The sequence below is a fragment of the Oncorhynchus mykiss genome, chromosome 32 (assembly GCF_013265735.2).
Source record: "Oncorhynchus mykiss isolate Arlee chromosome 32, USDA_OmykA_1.1, whole genome shotgun sequence".
NCBI lineage: Eukaryota > Metazoa > Chordata > Actinopteri > Salmoniformes > Salmonidae > Oncorhynchus > Oncorhynchus mykiss.
The window spans coordinates 27,197,373-27,210,529 of record NC_050572.1 but is presented as its reverse complement, the minus strand read 5'-3'; the positions used below and the strand labels follow the sequence as shown (position 1 = coordinate 27,210,529).

Below are 13,157 nucleotides of genomic sequence, written 5' to 3'. Positions count from 1 at the left end.
TAAAGACAGGCCTGATGGAAACAGAATATTGGTCGGTAAACTTTCCAAATGTTGACAAAACAAAGTAGGCTAGACAAGGTGGGATATTTTTATGTTGATAAAATTAATTATGCAAAAAAGTGGCTGTGGAAACGTCTTTAAGCGCAAATATTGATATAATAACTATCATATCGAAGTAAACTTAGAGTCACGCGATTAAGTTGTGTGTGGTCCTCCCGCTACGACTCCGGCAAGCATGCAGTTTATTAGACTACAGATTAAATACGTTTTGTTGAACTTCACAGGGTGGTGAAAGTGCAAAGTGATGAGCTTGATGCTCCAGGGTCTTATTCTGGTGACATGATGATTGAGGCTTGGCTGCCATTCAGAACAATTGAAAAAAATTTTGCTCTTTTTGTCCATAATAATCTCATCATGTAGGCTATACCCACACTGTATCTGTGAGCTGTTGGCTACAGTGCACTTGCCAAGACCAGAGAGAGCACATTCACTATATAACGCAACATTCTTTGTGACAAAACCATCAGTAAAGTTGGAAATGCGATTGAAACACATTTAACTTGTATGTTTTAATTTGGTAGATGGGGAATTGAACTGCAAAAGTTATTTTTATGTGCGCTACGTCATCATGCACAGCCTTTAATCTGCAACAAGTCAATTGGATGGAAACACATTTCTGAGGGGGAAATGTGCATATAGTTTCCATGCAGCTTTTAGACTTTCGCATGAAAATATATTGGCAATTGGATGGAAACCTAGCTATTGTCCAGCATAATGTTGCGATATATTGTCAAAAATAACATCCCAATATGTAACTGTATCGATTTGTTTTTGGCGCCATCACTAATTAACTCTGGGAAAGAGATTTCTGCGGGAGAATGGATATGCCATGTCATGGGTGGATTGCGAGGTCATGCAAGGTCAAGTGTGTCCATGCTCTTGTATCAACAGGAAACATAGTGGATCAGATGATGGGACTTATTTAGCCTGTTGTTTATTATTAAGTTGAACTAAAAACATCTGTAAATGATAGAAACATTTGGTTTAATGAAATACAAAACAATGTTAACTCCTACAAGCCTTGGTTTCCAGATTAGGTAGTCTACAGTGTTATTGCACTTTGCTCAAATCTAAAAGCATAATAGCCCTAATTTGTCTAGTGGACTTCTATGGTTCCCAAAAATATAATCAAAAACACTCAACTGAAAACAGGCTCTAACTAAGGAGTGTACCTAATTCAGTCTACTGTATTACCTCATAAGTACAATTATGGCTGTTGAATAGTCTTTGATTTGGCAAAGACGCCTTTCTCGTTCACTGAGGTTTAGTTCAAGTTAAAAGGTTTCTGTGTTTATATATATATATTCTCCCAGCACTGTGTTTAACGGTGGTGGTAATGTTAGATGTGAAGGTGAAAACATACAACGTGGAATTCATAAACTGCTCTTTAGGACCTACTTGAAACTTTAGAACTGTAATTTTCAGGGCAAAAATAACTTGGGCCGCTCTGTGCGGTGCCCACTTATATTCTTAGATACACTAACATGGTGATCCTAGAGATTACAGAAGGAACAATTTTGGGTGGCGAATTAACTAGTTGTCCAAGGTAAAGAGGTTCTGTGTAGTGAGCCCTGAGTACCCTTATCCCCATATTGTAATAGATCGAATGTCTGAAAGCATGTGCCATTACGACTAGAGAGGAATGTATAGACTGACTTCAAGGTGGGTATATTAACATTGGAATCTGTGGTCTCAGAGGGAAGGGTCAGGGTTAAGAGCTTCCAAAGGAATCTCCTAGCATCCTGCCAAACTCAAGTGGTTAAAGTATTACTACACAAGGACACCTGTCTGACTTAAATAAAGAATTGAGGCTCTGATTACAGTGTGATTCTGAGTTAACACTAAACACAGCTCTGAGTAATTGTACTATCCTGTTGTGCTTTTTAGCAATAAATGAGATTATGTACGTGCATCCAAAATGGCATGAAATTCCCTACATAGTGCACTACTTTTGACCAATGGGGTGGCATTTCAGAGACAGGCTATGTTGAAATGGTGGTCCAACACTTATCTTGTGACGAGACCCACATCGTCAGGTACAGCTGTGTGACCGTGTCATTTCATCTTCCTTATTTACTGTCAGGGTTTCAGGCAGGTTAGTGCTATCCGGTATCCATGGGACGTCCCTACCCTAAACCTTCACCAGAGTTTCTAAACCATACTGTGCCGTCTTTGCCCTAACCCTAACCTTAACCCATATCCTTACCCTAACCAGAACTCTTCCCTAACCATTTTAAATGTCGACTTTAATACGGTGACGTCAGAGTTGAGAGGTCCCAAGGATTCCGTTGAGACGCTACAGTTTCAGGCACACGCTGCTTTCCTGTTCAGATCATTTTAGTGGGGAATGCAAACTCTGGAGTGTGAAGCATCCAACCAATCGTATTCCACCTCCTGTCCTGAACATACAATATATACTCACTACTCCACTTTCCTCACCAGCCCAGAGCCGTCCCAGACCACTCACCTCACTGTTTTAGCATTTGAATACAGTACAGTATATACGTGTTGTTATTTTAATGACATTTGTAACATTTGTACTGAACGTTTCCCTGTCGGGGGATGTGTAGTAGTGTAGCTGGGTCCTGGAGAAGACATTGAGGTTAGAGTAATTCAGGCTATCCAGCGTTCCACACCTCTTACCCAAGTCATTGGGGCAAGTGGCCACAAAAATGTAATTTATGAGCCGATCTATGCTTAACGCCCACGCCTCACACATATCATGTCACACCCGTCTTAGTCGAGAGGAAAGCCAATTGAAATGGCTCATGTACTGTAATTGAATTAAGGTGTGTGGTGGAGTTTTGGGTTAGAGTCTTGGTTAGAGGTGTAAAAGGGTTCGTTTTGGAGTGTAAGTTCAGAGTGATATAGATGGAGATATCTTTACAGTTCAAAGTCACAGATTGTATAGTAAGAAAGGTGGAGGCTTTTGATTGATAGAAATAGCTGCATTTTCAACTGAATTTAAGAGCCAATTCTGAAAATCTGATTGTGTATGTAATGTAAACATCTTGTTGGAATCTGTTTTCTCAAAACTGACAAACTAAAGAGTAACGGCAGTCACAGAAAAATCCTGCACCTGATAATCTACTCTCACAGAGCCTCCTTCTCAGCCTGTGATTGGTTACTTACTCTCACAGAGCCGTCTCCTCAGCCGCCCTCTGATCTTGTCGATGGCGTTAAAGTCTGTCACATGGAACACGTGAGCGTTCTTAGGTTCCGCAGCGATCTCTTCAAGTTCCACCTTCAGAGCCTCCCCGATGCCCACTGCGAACATCCTCACCCCGGCCTTCGCCGCCGCCTTGGAAGGCTCCAACACGTAATCCTGGCTCCTCCCGTCCGTCAGGAGGATAGCCACCTTCTGGATGCCCCTGGCGGCAGGCCTGGCCCCGGCCCGCTCAGTGAAGATGTTGGTGGTGGTGTAGCTTATGGCGTCCCCGGTCATGGTGTTCCCTCCCAGGTAGCGGATGTTCCTGGCGGCCCTCTTCACCTCGTCCATGGTGCTGTACCGTCCCAGGTTGAACTCTGTGGTAGGCCGGTCGCTGTAGCGTACCACGGCCACACGCGTCTTGTCCGGGCCCACGTCGAACGACTCCACCAGGTTGGAGACCCACTGGCGGATCTTCTCAAAGTTCTCCTTCCCCACACTGGACGACGTGTCCAGGATGAACACCAGGTCATAGTGCACGTTCTTACAGCCTGAGAGGAAGTGGATGTTAGAAGTCAGACCTGAGGAATTCCCAGTACTGGTCATAAAGATAGTAAGAACCAGGCTTTGGTTCAAATAGTATTTAATTTCTTTCTAACTACTGAAGATTGAGCTAGCCACACTAGTGCCAGGTGGGCAGGGTTTCTACTTTCAAGACTACTCCACTGGTTCCAGACAAGCTCAGTGTGGCTCAAAGTATATGGAGAAAAAAACAAATACTTTTGAACCAGCTATTAACAGCTGATGTCCTTACCTGCCCTGCTCTGAGCATCAACCTTCAGTCCTGAGAGTGTCAGGACCAGTATGACCAGGACCAGGGAAGCCCTGCATCCCAGTCGCAGCTCCATATCAGCCTCTGGTCTTTTGAGCTTAGGTTGTGATCACCATCAAAGTCTCCAACCTGTAGACATCAACAGGTCACCATTACAAACTACCAAGAAGCAGACAGGTGTGAGAGACTACTGGGTGTTTTTAGGGCCTAAGCCTCAATATTATCCTTGAGTATTGGAATGCAATATCATGTTAAATGTCTTCTGATTCCGATAAACAGCTTTTCTTTGGGGAATATTGATTTCACAAAAAGCTACAATTCCGTATTCAACTCTCATTTACTCATTTAGGTAGTAGTCAACTAATCGAAATGTACGCATCTCTTCTGGAAGTAGATTGAGGAACGTGTCAGTTGATGCTTTTAGAGAAGGCCAATTGATACCTGACCCAGTGACTAGAGAGACTGGGAGTGAAAGGCACCTGGGTTTTGAATTGGACAGAAATCAGTGACAGTGCTCTAGTGTTATCATGATATTGTTAGAACACACACACCAACTCCGATAGAACTTCCTGTGTAGAGAGGTTACAAGAGGTTACAAGGTTGTGTCTCTCATCTGTCATCAACCTCCTCTATATCTTTAAGTCATCCTTACGGGAAGAGTGTCTGTGTGATTTAGCAGCAGTGAACTAAGATCAGAGCCAAATACAGTACAATAAGTCTGTGGGCCCAATGCTACACTGTCATCAGAGGGCTAGACTAGTGGTGTGTGGCGAAAGCTCTGTGTGGCTTTGGTGAATGGAAGTCTGGTGATGTGGCAATGGCTTACCGTTCTCCTTGAACCTTCACAATGCTTTATTGCTGCTTTATCCTTTAACACCAAGTGTTATGCAGATCTTGCATAGCAATGACAGGATCATCAAATCCAGGAATACAGCCATGTGAATGTTTTAGTGAAATGGAGGGAAACAGCGGAACCCATTTTTAAAAATGTGTTTGTGAAGGGGATTCCTACTAAGAACTTGGAACATGACCAAGTTAAGTTCTGTTCTAATACGACGTATCCTCTCCTGTCTTGTGCTCTACAGTTACATCATAGGGGAGTGCCCACAGCCACTTAACAATTGTGTGATGTCCTACACTTTGCTTGATTGTCCATTATCCTCCAGCAGCATGGTCAACATGTGAACACCCTGTGCAATCACCATGACGCTGGGTTGAACCTGTAGTCGGGTTAGTTTGGCAGCAGATTACTTTATCTGACACACCACAGAGCTATTTATGCCCTGGAGCTTTCTTAGGTTTTACTGACACTATTAATGAGCTCAATGCCTACTTAGTGAAATGGCTGCAATTGCTGTAATTAGTGTGTATTTAAAGCTGACCAAAATGAAAATATGTCTCAAGCCATATAGCCTACTGGAAAACTTTTCAGACTTGTAAAAACTATCCACCCATCTACCCGCAATACATATGATAGGCCTACATATTGAATAACTATTCAACAGATGGCTCATCTGAGAGATCAAATTATGAAACTAAGGAAAGGCTACTATGCATTTAGCCTATTTTTGTCCCATCAGATAAATATTTTGACATGTACTCCCTAAATCACGTAAGCTTTAAAAACCTTTCAACACGTTGACTTTGAAATACTTTGAAATAATACAAAAATAAACAGATGAAAAACATTGGGATGTGACTTAGTAAGCAGCCCAAGCCCCAATCCTGAGCCCAGATCTCCCCCGTACAAGCTATGGTCTGTATCCTGTATGGGGCCTGTACGTTTCCACCTCCTCTCTCAATGGCAGACCAGGGATTACAATCTAAATGTCTATTCCAGAAACCTGACTTCCATCATCCAGAAAATGATGTAAAAATCAGAAGGAGTTTTCCAGTCCAAAGGGAAATGAAGATAGACATGGATCCTGTAGCTCCTCCTGACGGAGCATCCAACACGTGGCTCCGCCGAGCTCCTCTCACAAACAATGTATCACAAACAAAAAAATCTAAATGCACGAAAACGTCAAACTACCCTCCAAAGAAGCAATGGAAATAGCCAGAAATAAAACCATTTCAATGGGACAGATTGATTAAACTTCTTACTGCAGTGGGCTAAATCAGGGTCACACCGAGTGTTTCTTGGGAGTCTTAAACAAATCTATTTTGAAGTAAAAGTATACATCACACACATGGATATGGACTTAATAAAAGAAGACATGTCAGGTACAGAGTTTAAATGATTTACATTTTGAGTTTGCATCCCATTATTACACTTTATATCACAGAAGACAGAAATATAACAAACTGTTTGACATAGAAACACCGGATTTTCGGTGTTAAAAAAAAACCTAATAAAAAATCTTAATAACATTCCACCCATGAGGCCAATAGGTCATTTGACTGCAGGAAAGGCCTACTCCTACCTGTATTGCAGATCACTTAGTTTCACTGGAGGTCTCTCTCTCGCTCTGTGTGGCTCCTATCCTCCAGTTCTCACTTGTTCCTTAGCTCAGCATTAAGGCACCATCCCCTATCCAACGGTGAATCCACCAAATGACTTCCTTTACAGGTGCGAAGAAATGTAATCCTAAAATCCACCACGATGTCAATCCAAGTGTTGATAAAAAGTCCAAAGTGAAGCGAGCATCTGCTACAACCTCTTGGATGGGTGGATAGAGAGGGAGGAACTGACTGAAGTTGAAAGTGTAGGGTTTCACTAGTGGACGAGGTGGCTTGTACTGCTCTAGCTAGCTGTTCAGCTCACAGGCATAACAACAACCCTGACAGGCCTGGCCAATTATAGACCAACTTTCTGGATATATTTTAGTCTCTTTTTTTTTTCTTTATGGCTGCCAGAGCTGCGCCCATCTGAAGTGTTGCTGCCCTCAGAAACAGAATGCACACAGCTTCTCTCTCAGCCACCCCGCCTCCTCTGTCCATCCACTCCAACCCTTCAGCCATAACCCTGCCTCAGATATAGCCACAAAAGAGCTGCCCTAGGTGCAGCTGTGGTGATGGGCGCGTGGTGGCCGTGGTGGGATGGGTCTACTCTAGTGGGGAACTTGCTGTATGGTGGTGAGGGTGTATTTGAGTCAGGAAAATGATTAGCATGTGCTTGAAGCTTTATGTGTCTTGTGCTCCTCCTTGTGCTTGTGCTAATCTGTCTCTTATGTAGTAGAATTGGACAGCGATTTTACATTCTGAAAAGTGCTAAATTATTTAAAACAACATAGGAAAATGTCTGTTAACCACATTGAGAAGTAATGTTTACTTGTCAGCCATGTTCCCTGCAGGAGGGGGAAAGAAAGGGGAAACAGTGGTCTTGTTCTCCAGTGTTTTGGTTTCTCTCTTTCCCTCTCTCTCTTAGTGAAGTTGCCAGATATCCTGTCAGAATGGCATGTCTCCCTTTCCCCAATAGCTCTCAGAACTCCTCTCCCTCGGTCCCCTCTGTGCTGTACACGTCTCTCAGGTTGAGGTGCCTTGTTTGAACTGTAAAGTGATTGATACTGGTAAGTGTATTAAAGTACACAACAGAGTCAACGTTAAAACAACGTTTTGTCCTGGTTGTGTGTTTGCTCAGGGGGAGTTGAGATATGTAAAAAAATATATAAAATAATAATGTTACGATTCACACATGCGTATAATAAAGGACAAATACAAGCATCCAACAAAAATTATTATTATTGTACGTCATTGACAAATACATACATTGGACATAATGGCTATACATTCTGAGATCCTATTTGTGATTAACTTTGCAGTCAGTCAATCAGGGAAAGTGAGTATAGGCCAGCCTAACTACGTGGTGTGAAACGGTCAGGAAGTCTGGTGGTCGTGTCATGGTCTGGGGCAGATGGACATTGCTGTGCTACTGGTGTCAGACTGACTCATTGAGGGTTTTGGTCGTAGGTTCAATTCCCGCAGGGTTCACATATATATTCAAACAATTTATGAATTCACTGTCAGAATGCAGCGGGACTCAAGGCAAAAAGTAGTGTGTTAGAAGCCTCTTGTGTTGCAAGTCTGTCAATGAGAGACTTGCCTAATACGACTCACTTGCTCGGATGTAGAATGGTTGTGATATGGTTTTGGATGTGTTTTCTCACTGTCAGTTCATTTTGACATACCTGCGAAAACAATTGTACTTGAAATCTCACACATGTTTCAGGAGACTTCTTTTCTCTATGATAAACATACATTACATTACCTAAATCACATTCCCATAACTACTGTCTGGAATGTCTACATCCATTCTAGATTTAGGGAATAAATTGAAAACAAATGGGTCACCTCAAAACGTGGATGTCTAGACTAGAGTAACATCGTCTCTGTGAGTGTTTCACTTGTTACAGTGAGGGATGGCCGTTGTTCTGTTACCAAACACACGTAGAGCTGTACTGCATGCTGATTGGAGGAAAAACATTGATTAAAGACATTCTTCTGAGATTGCATGTACTACAGGAATCTACTGCACGCCTGACGAAGTAGCTAAGGTGCAGAAAGATGATAGAATGAACTGAAGGCCTAAATACACAGTACCCAAAGTGAGGGCCTTCTTTTTTCAGAAAAGAAGGCATATTTCAAATCTCTTTATTTGCTGTTGCCAATCTTAACACACGATTACTGCTGCGGCTCTGTTTGTGAGCTCTGTTGCTACTCGATGCCATTGTTATGGACTAGATGGAGCTGTTAACAGTGGTCATAGATGAAGCCAATGTATCCATCTGATGAGACCTTGATAATAATCCCTGAATGCAGGTCAGTTTCACATAGCTTTACCAAGCTACTGGGACGCTCAAATATGGTTATGTCACCTGCATGTGCAGACATATTTCATCCAAAATATGACATTGAATAGCCTATGTCAGGATATCTACAATGGTTAAATGTAATGTATTACGAGCATCATCTTTTTATAAAATAATAAATACATGTGTTTTTGGTCCATAATATACTTCTATATTTATCCTCTGTACAGTATACTGTACATACTGCCTGCCAGGGACTTGGCATTGTAACTGGCTTGTTGCTTTGAATAGCAGATGCTGTGTGAAGTAAGATGCAGGGGCTTTTCTATCCTTAATCTCCAGGTGATAAGCACATGTAAACACATGACTTAACACTGTCAAGTCTGTTTTCGCTACTTCCTGGTCTGGTCAAAGGGAGTCAGGGGTTAAGAGGTCAAAGATCAGGGGTCAGAGGTCAAAGGACAGCGTCCTGGCGATTTCTCTCTGCCGTTCTCCGGGTTACCTTTCCGGACACTTTCAGCGGATTCTACGGTGATTCCGGCCTGGCGTTCTTCCTGGAAGCCTTCTCCAGTATGTGACTGGCCTGCTTCAGGGCTTTCTCAGAGCCTCCTCTGTATTCTCTGCCCTCAGGGCTTTTCCTTGCTGGACACCTTGGGCCAGCTTGGCCTCTTCCCCAGGTAATCCTACTGTTGACATGTTAGATTTGCTCTGATCTTCTTCGAGGTGCTCTGCCCTCCTGAGACGCAGCCTCCTCCCACCGGTATCCTGCTGGAATGTGCCGGCCACTTGGCATGAGCTCTCCTCGCCATGTGGTGCTACCACCTGCTGGACCTGAGCTTTGGCGCTGGTGGGGAGAGAGGAAGAGGGAGAGGCTGGTTTGCTGATAGGGGGAGGAGGAGGGCCGTTAACGTTAATACCAGCATCTTCCGAGAGCCTGTCTCCTGTCTGTCTCTGGATTTGGTTGGCACGGGCTAGCTGCGCTCTCCTAACCTTCTGATGTCGCTGGACCCTGGGTACTGTTTCATTCAGAGGTAAGGGATGTGGGGCTGGGGTGGAGACACACTCTGCCGTACCTTTAACCAGTCCTAGTCCCTCTCCTCTCACCCCACAGTCCTTCACCTTCCTGGAGCAGGGTTGGTCGCCCACCGTCGTGTCCAGCTTATGGGCAGCAGCCTTGGCCTCCAGCCCAATCCGCTTAATCTTCTGTCTCTGTGCCTTCTGTACCTCCCTGGGCAGCTCCAGAGGTGCCAGCTTCAGAGGCCGCCGCGGGGGCAGGTTCTTCCCCTCCTTCTCCTGGGACGAGCCAGGCAGGGGAGACCTGGACCTGAAGGAAGGAAGGAAGGAAGGAAGGAAGGAAGGAAGGAAGGAAGGAAGGAAGGAAGGAAGGAAGGAAGGAAGGAAGGAAGGAAGGAAGGAAGGAAGGAACAAACAAACAAACAAATTAACGATTGCATGAATGAATTAACAAATGTTTACATGATACATACCTGACCAGGAGCAAGGAGTCCCTTTGGGTGGCAGGGCCCTCCTGGCCCGGCGTGGGCAGCATGGCAGACTCTGGCATAAGCCGACCCACCATCACCTCCACTTCCTCCTCTTCCCCTCCCTGTGTGGCTGACAGATGGAGGACAGGTGTCTTGGAATCACAGACGTTTTTAGGCGCCAGCAGGTGCTTCTGGCCGATGAGATGCATAATGCTATTTTTAGCCTGAGAGGTCAGCAGGTCTTCTGGTCGGGGCAAGCCCTGCGACAAAACACACATCACTCACAAATTAGAATCACTTACTCAATTACATTACATGACTATCTAACACAGCCAATCAACACTGAAAATCCTTCAGATTAAATTATAGCAAAGTATTGAATACTTATAAAGTAGACCTGTCAATACTAAATACTGTATGCTCAAGAAGGTATTGACGAACGGTTTCCTTTGTAATCTCGTTGTATATGTCTTGTTGAGTCTGACATTCCACTGCAGATTTCAAAAACATTGGCATAGTGATGGATCATTTATAATTCAAAGATTTTTCTATAAAAAACCTTGATATCAATAATGAAACATCTTCCTTGAGATTGTTTTCCACAGATCTCAATATTCTTGTCGGTTTTATGAGGAGCATTTTCCTTTTCTTTGTGACTTCTCAGTTCATAAAGACTGTTAAAGTATAGCACATAAATACTTTAACAGGCTGTACTCAGTGGTCTATTATGTCGAACGTTAAACAGATTCATCAGAAAACTAATCAATTTCCTGAAGAGGATAGTAGTTCACTAAACCTAGTTCACAGCTCTCCTGTGTAGCCAATCATTTTTTTCTCTTCTACATATTCTTGTGAAAATGTTATAGACTGCGTATAACCAGCAATGTCAGATACTTTCACTGCATGCTCACACTAATGGGCATCATACAGTGTCCTACTGCCAATGCACTGCTCTTTCCATGACATAGACTGACCAGGTGAATCCAGGTGAAAGCTATGATCTCTTATTGACAGCACTTGTTAAATCCACTTCAATCAGCGTAGATGAGGGGGAGGAGATACGTTAAAGAATCATTTTTAAGCCTTGAGACAATTGAGACATGGATTGTGTATGAGTGCCATTCAGAGGGTGAATGGGCAAGACAAAATATTTAAGTGCCTTTGAACTGGGTATGGTAGTAGTTGCCGGGCACATCGGTTTGTGCGCAGCTGGGTTTTTCACACTCAACAGTTTCCTGTGTGCATCAAGAATGGTCCCCCGCCCAAAGGACATCCAACCAACGTGACACAACTGTGGGAAACATTGGTGTCAACATGGGCCAGAATCCCTGTGTAATGCCTTCAACACCTTGTAGAGTCCATGCCCCGATGAATTGTGCTAAGTTGCTGGATATTGGTGGGAACTGGAAAACAGGTCGATCCAGAGCATCCCAAACATGCTCGATAGGTGACATGTTTGGTGAGTATGCAGGGCATGGAAGAACTGGGACATTTTCAGCTTCTAGGTACAGATCCTTGAGACATGGTGCCGTGCATTATCATGCTGAAACATGAGGTGATGGCGGCGGATCAATGGCACGACAATGGGCCTCAGGATCTCGTCACGGTATCTCTGTGGATTCAAATTGCCATTGATAAAATGCAATTGTGTTCATTGTTCACACCTCATGGCTGTCCATACCATAACCTCACCACCACCATGGGGCACTCTGTTCACAACGTTGACATCAGCAAACCGCTTGCCAACATGATGCCATATACGTGGTCTGCGGTTGTGAGGCCCGTTGGACTTCCAAATTCTCTAAAACAACATTGGAGGTGGCTTATGGTAGAGAAATTAACATTAAATTATATGGCAACAGCTCTGGTTAACATTCCTGCAGTCATCATGCCAATTGCATTCTCCCTCAAAACTTGAGGCATCTGTGGCATTGTGTTGTGTGACAAAACTACACATTTTAGAGTGGTCTTTTATTATCCCCCAGCACAAGGTGCAACTGTGTAAAGATCATGCTGTTTAATCGGCTTCTTGATACGCCACACCTGTCAAGTGGATGGATTATCTTGGCAAGTGAGAAATGCTCACTAACAGGGATGTAAACAAATTAGTGCACACAATTTGAGAGAAATACGCTTTTTGTATGCATGTATCTTTTTCAGCTCATGAAACATGGGACCATCACTTTACATGTTGCGATTCTATTTTTGTCCAGTGTATACATACACCCAATAAGATACAACACAACTAAGAAAGGGATAGGTAGGTGATGATGATGATATAGAGCTACAATACTCACAGGTTTGGCAAATTCCTCTTGCTTGAGTTGTTGCCGAATCATTTCTTCTCTGAGAGAGCCCATGAATAAAAGCTGTTGTTGTGCTGTGTATAGCACTGGGTTGAAGGCAGGGGATGGGAGGACACTACAGTAAAAGGCAGGGAAGGTAGGTTTTAGTTGCCTGCTGACTGGCTGTGAGGTCATTAGGAGGATTAGGGTCAGCAGGCAGCAGGGCCATCTGTAATGATCCCAAATCCAGCTCAGTTACACCTGGAGAAAACCATGACTCCAAATGGTAGTGTTTTCATACAGGGTCAGGGTGATGGTACTGGACAGCAGCTTGCCAGACAGCCTGGGGACTGGTACTGGTTTCATCCTCGAAAACCATGACTCCACATATAGCAGACCAGGGTAGTGTGCAACGGTGCCATATGCAGGGTAGTTATCGGGTACTGTTTTCATTCTTTATTAATGACTGTAGCCTATTGACTAGAAAACGTCATGAGAACAATGGTATTTTGTTAAAATATAATTTAGGAGTGAATCATAATGAATGGGGACTGGTGGTTTTGTATTGTGACCACTAGATGCCGCCACAGGACACTGAAC

General features: G+C 43.6%; 2 protein-coding genes across 3 annotated transcripts in view; both read right to left on the bottom strand.

Annotated features, from left to right (window-relative positions):
- LOC110488195 (collagen alpha-1(XXII) chain) overlaps positions 1-7,093 on the bottom strand; it is a 73,010-nt gene extending 65,917 nt beyond the window's left edge. For both annotated transcript variants that reach the window (XM_036970931.1, XM_036970932.1), the window contains exons 1-3: positions 6,464-7,093; positions 4,023-4,169; positions 3,193-3,759 (exon numbers count right to left, since the gene is read on the bottom strand). In XM_036970931.1, the coding sequence (XP_036826826.1) occupies positions 3,193-3,759; positions 4,023-4,116 (661 nt within the window). In that variant the 5' untranslated portion in view covers positions 4,117-4,169; positions 6,464-7,093. The remainder of the gene's footprint in view (positions 1-3,192; positions 3,760-4,022; positions 4,170-6,463) is intronic.
- A 630-nt stretch (positions 7,094-7,723) lies between these two features.
- LOC118946485 lies at positions 7,724-12,680 on the bottom strand. Its single transcript, XM_036971324.1, has 3 exons — positions 12,570-12,680; positions 10,276-10,532; positions 7,724-10,112 (listed from the first exon to the last, which is right to left on the bottom strand). The coding sequence occupies exons 1-3, from the start codon at positions 12,630-12,632 to the stop codon at positions 9,377-9,379; spliced, it is 1,056 nt and encodes a 351-aa protein (XP_036827219.1). The 5' UTR covers positions 12,633-12,680; the 3' UTR covers positions 7,724-9,376.
- Between the last annotated feature and the right edge of the window lie 477 nt (positions 12,681-13,157).

Bases quoted from the DNA above. Each gene is read 5' to 3' on its own strand.
- LOC118946485 (XM_036971324.1), bottom strand. From the start codon at position 12,632: ATGGGCTCTCTCAGAGAAGAAATGATTCGGCAACAACTCAAGCAAGAG. The intron at 10,533-12,569 runs GTGAGTATTGTA...GTTTTGTCGCAG, and splicing joins AAGAGGAATTTGCCAAACCT to GGCTTGCCCCGACCAGAAGA. The intron at 10,113-10,275 runs GTATGTATCATG...TCCTTCCTTCAG, and splicing joins GACTCCTTGCTCCTGGTCAG to GTCCAGGTCTCCCCTGCCTG.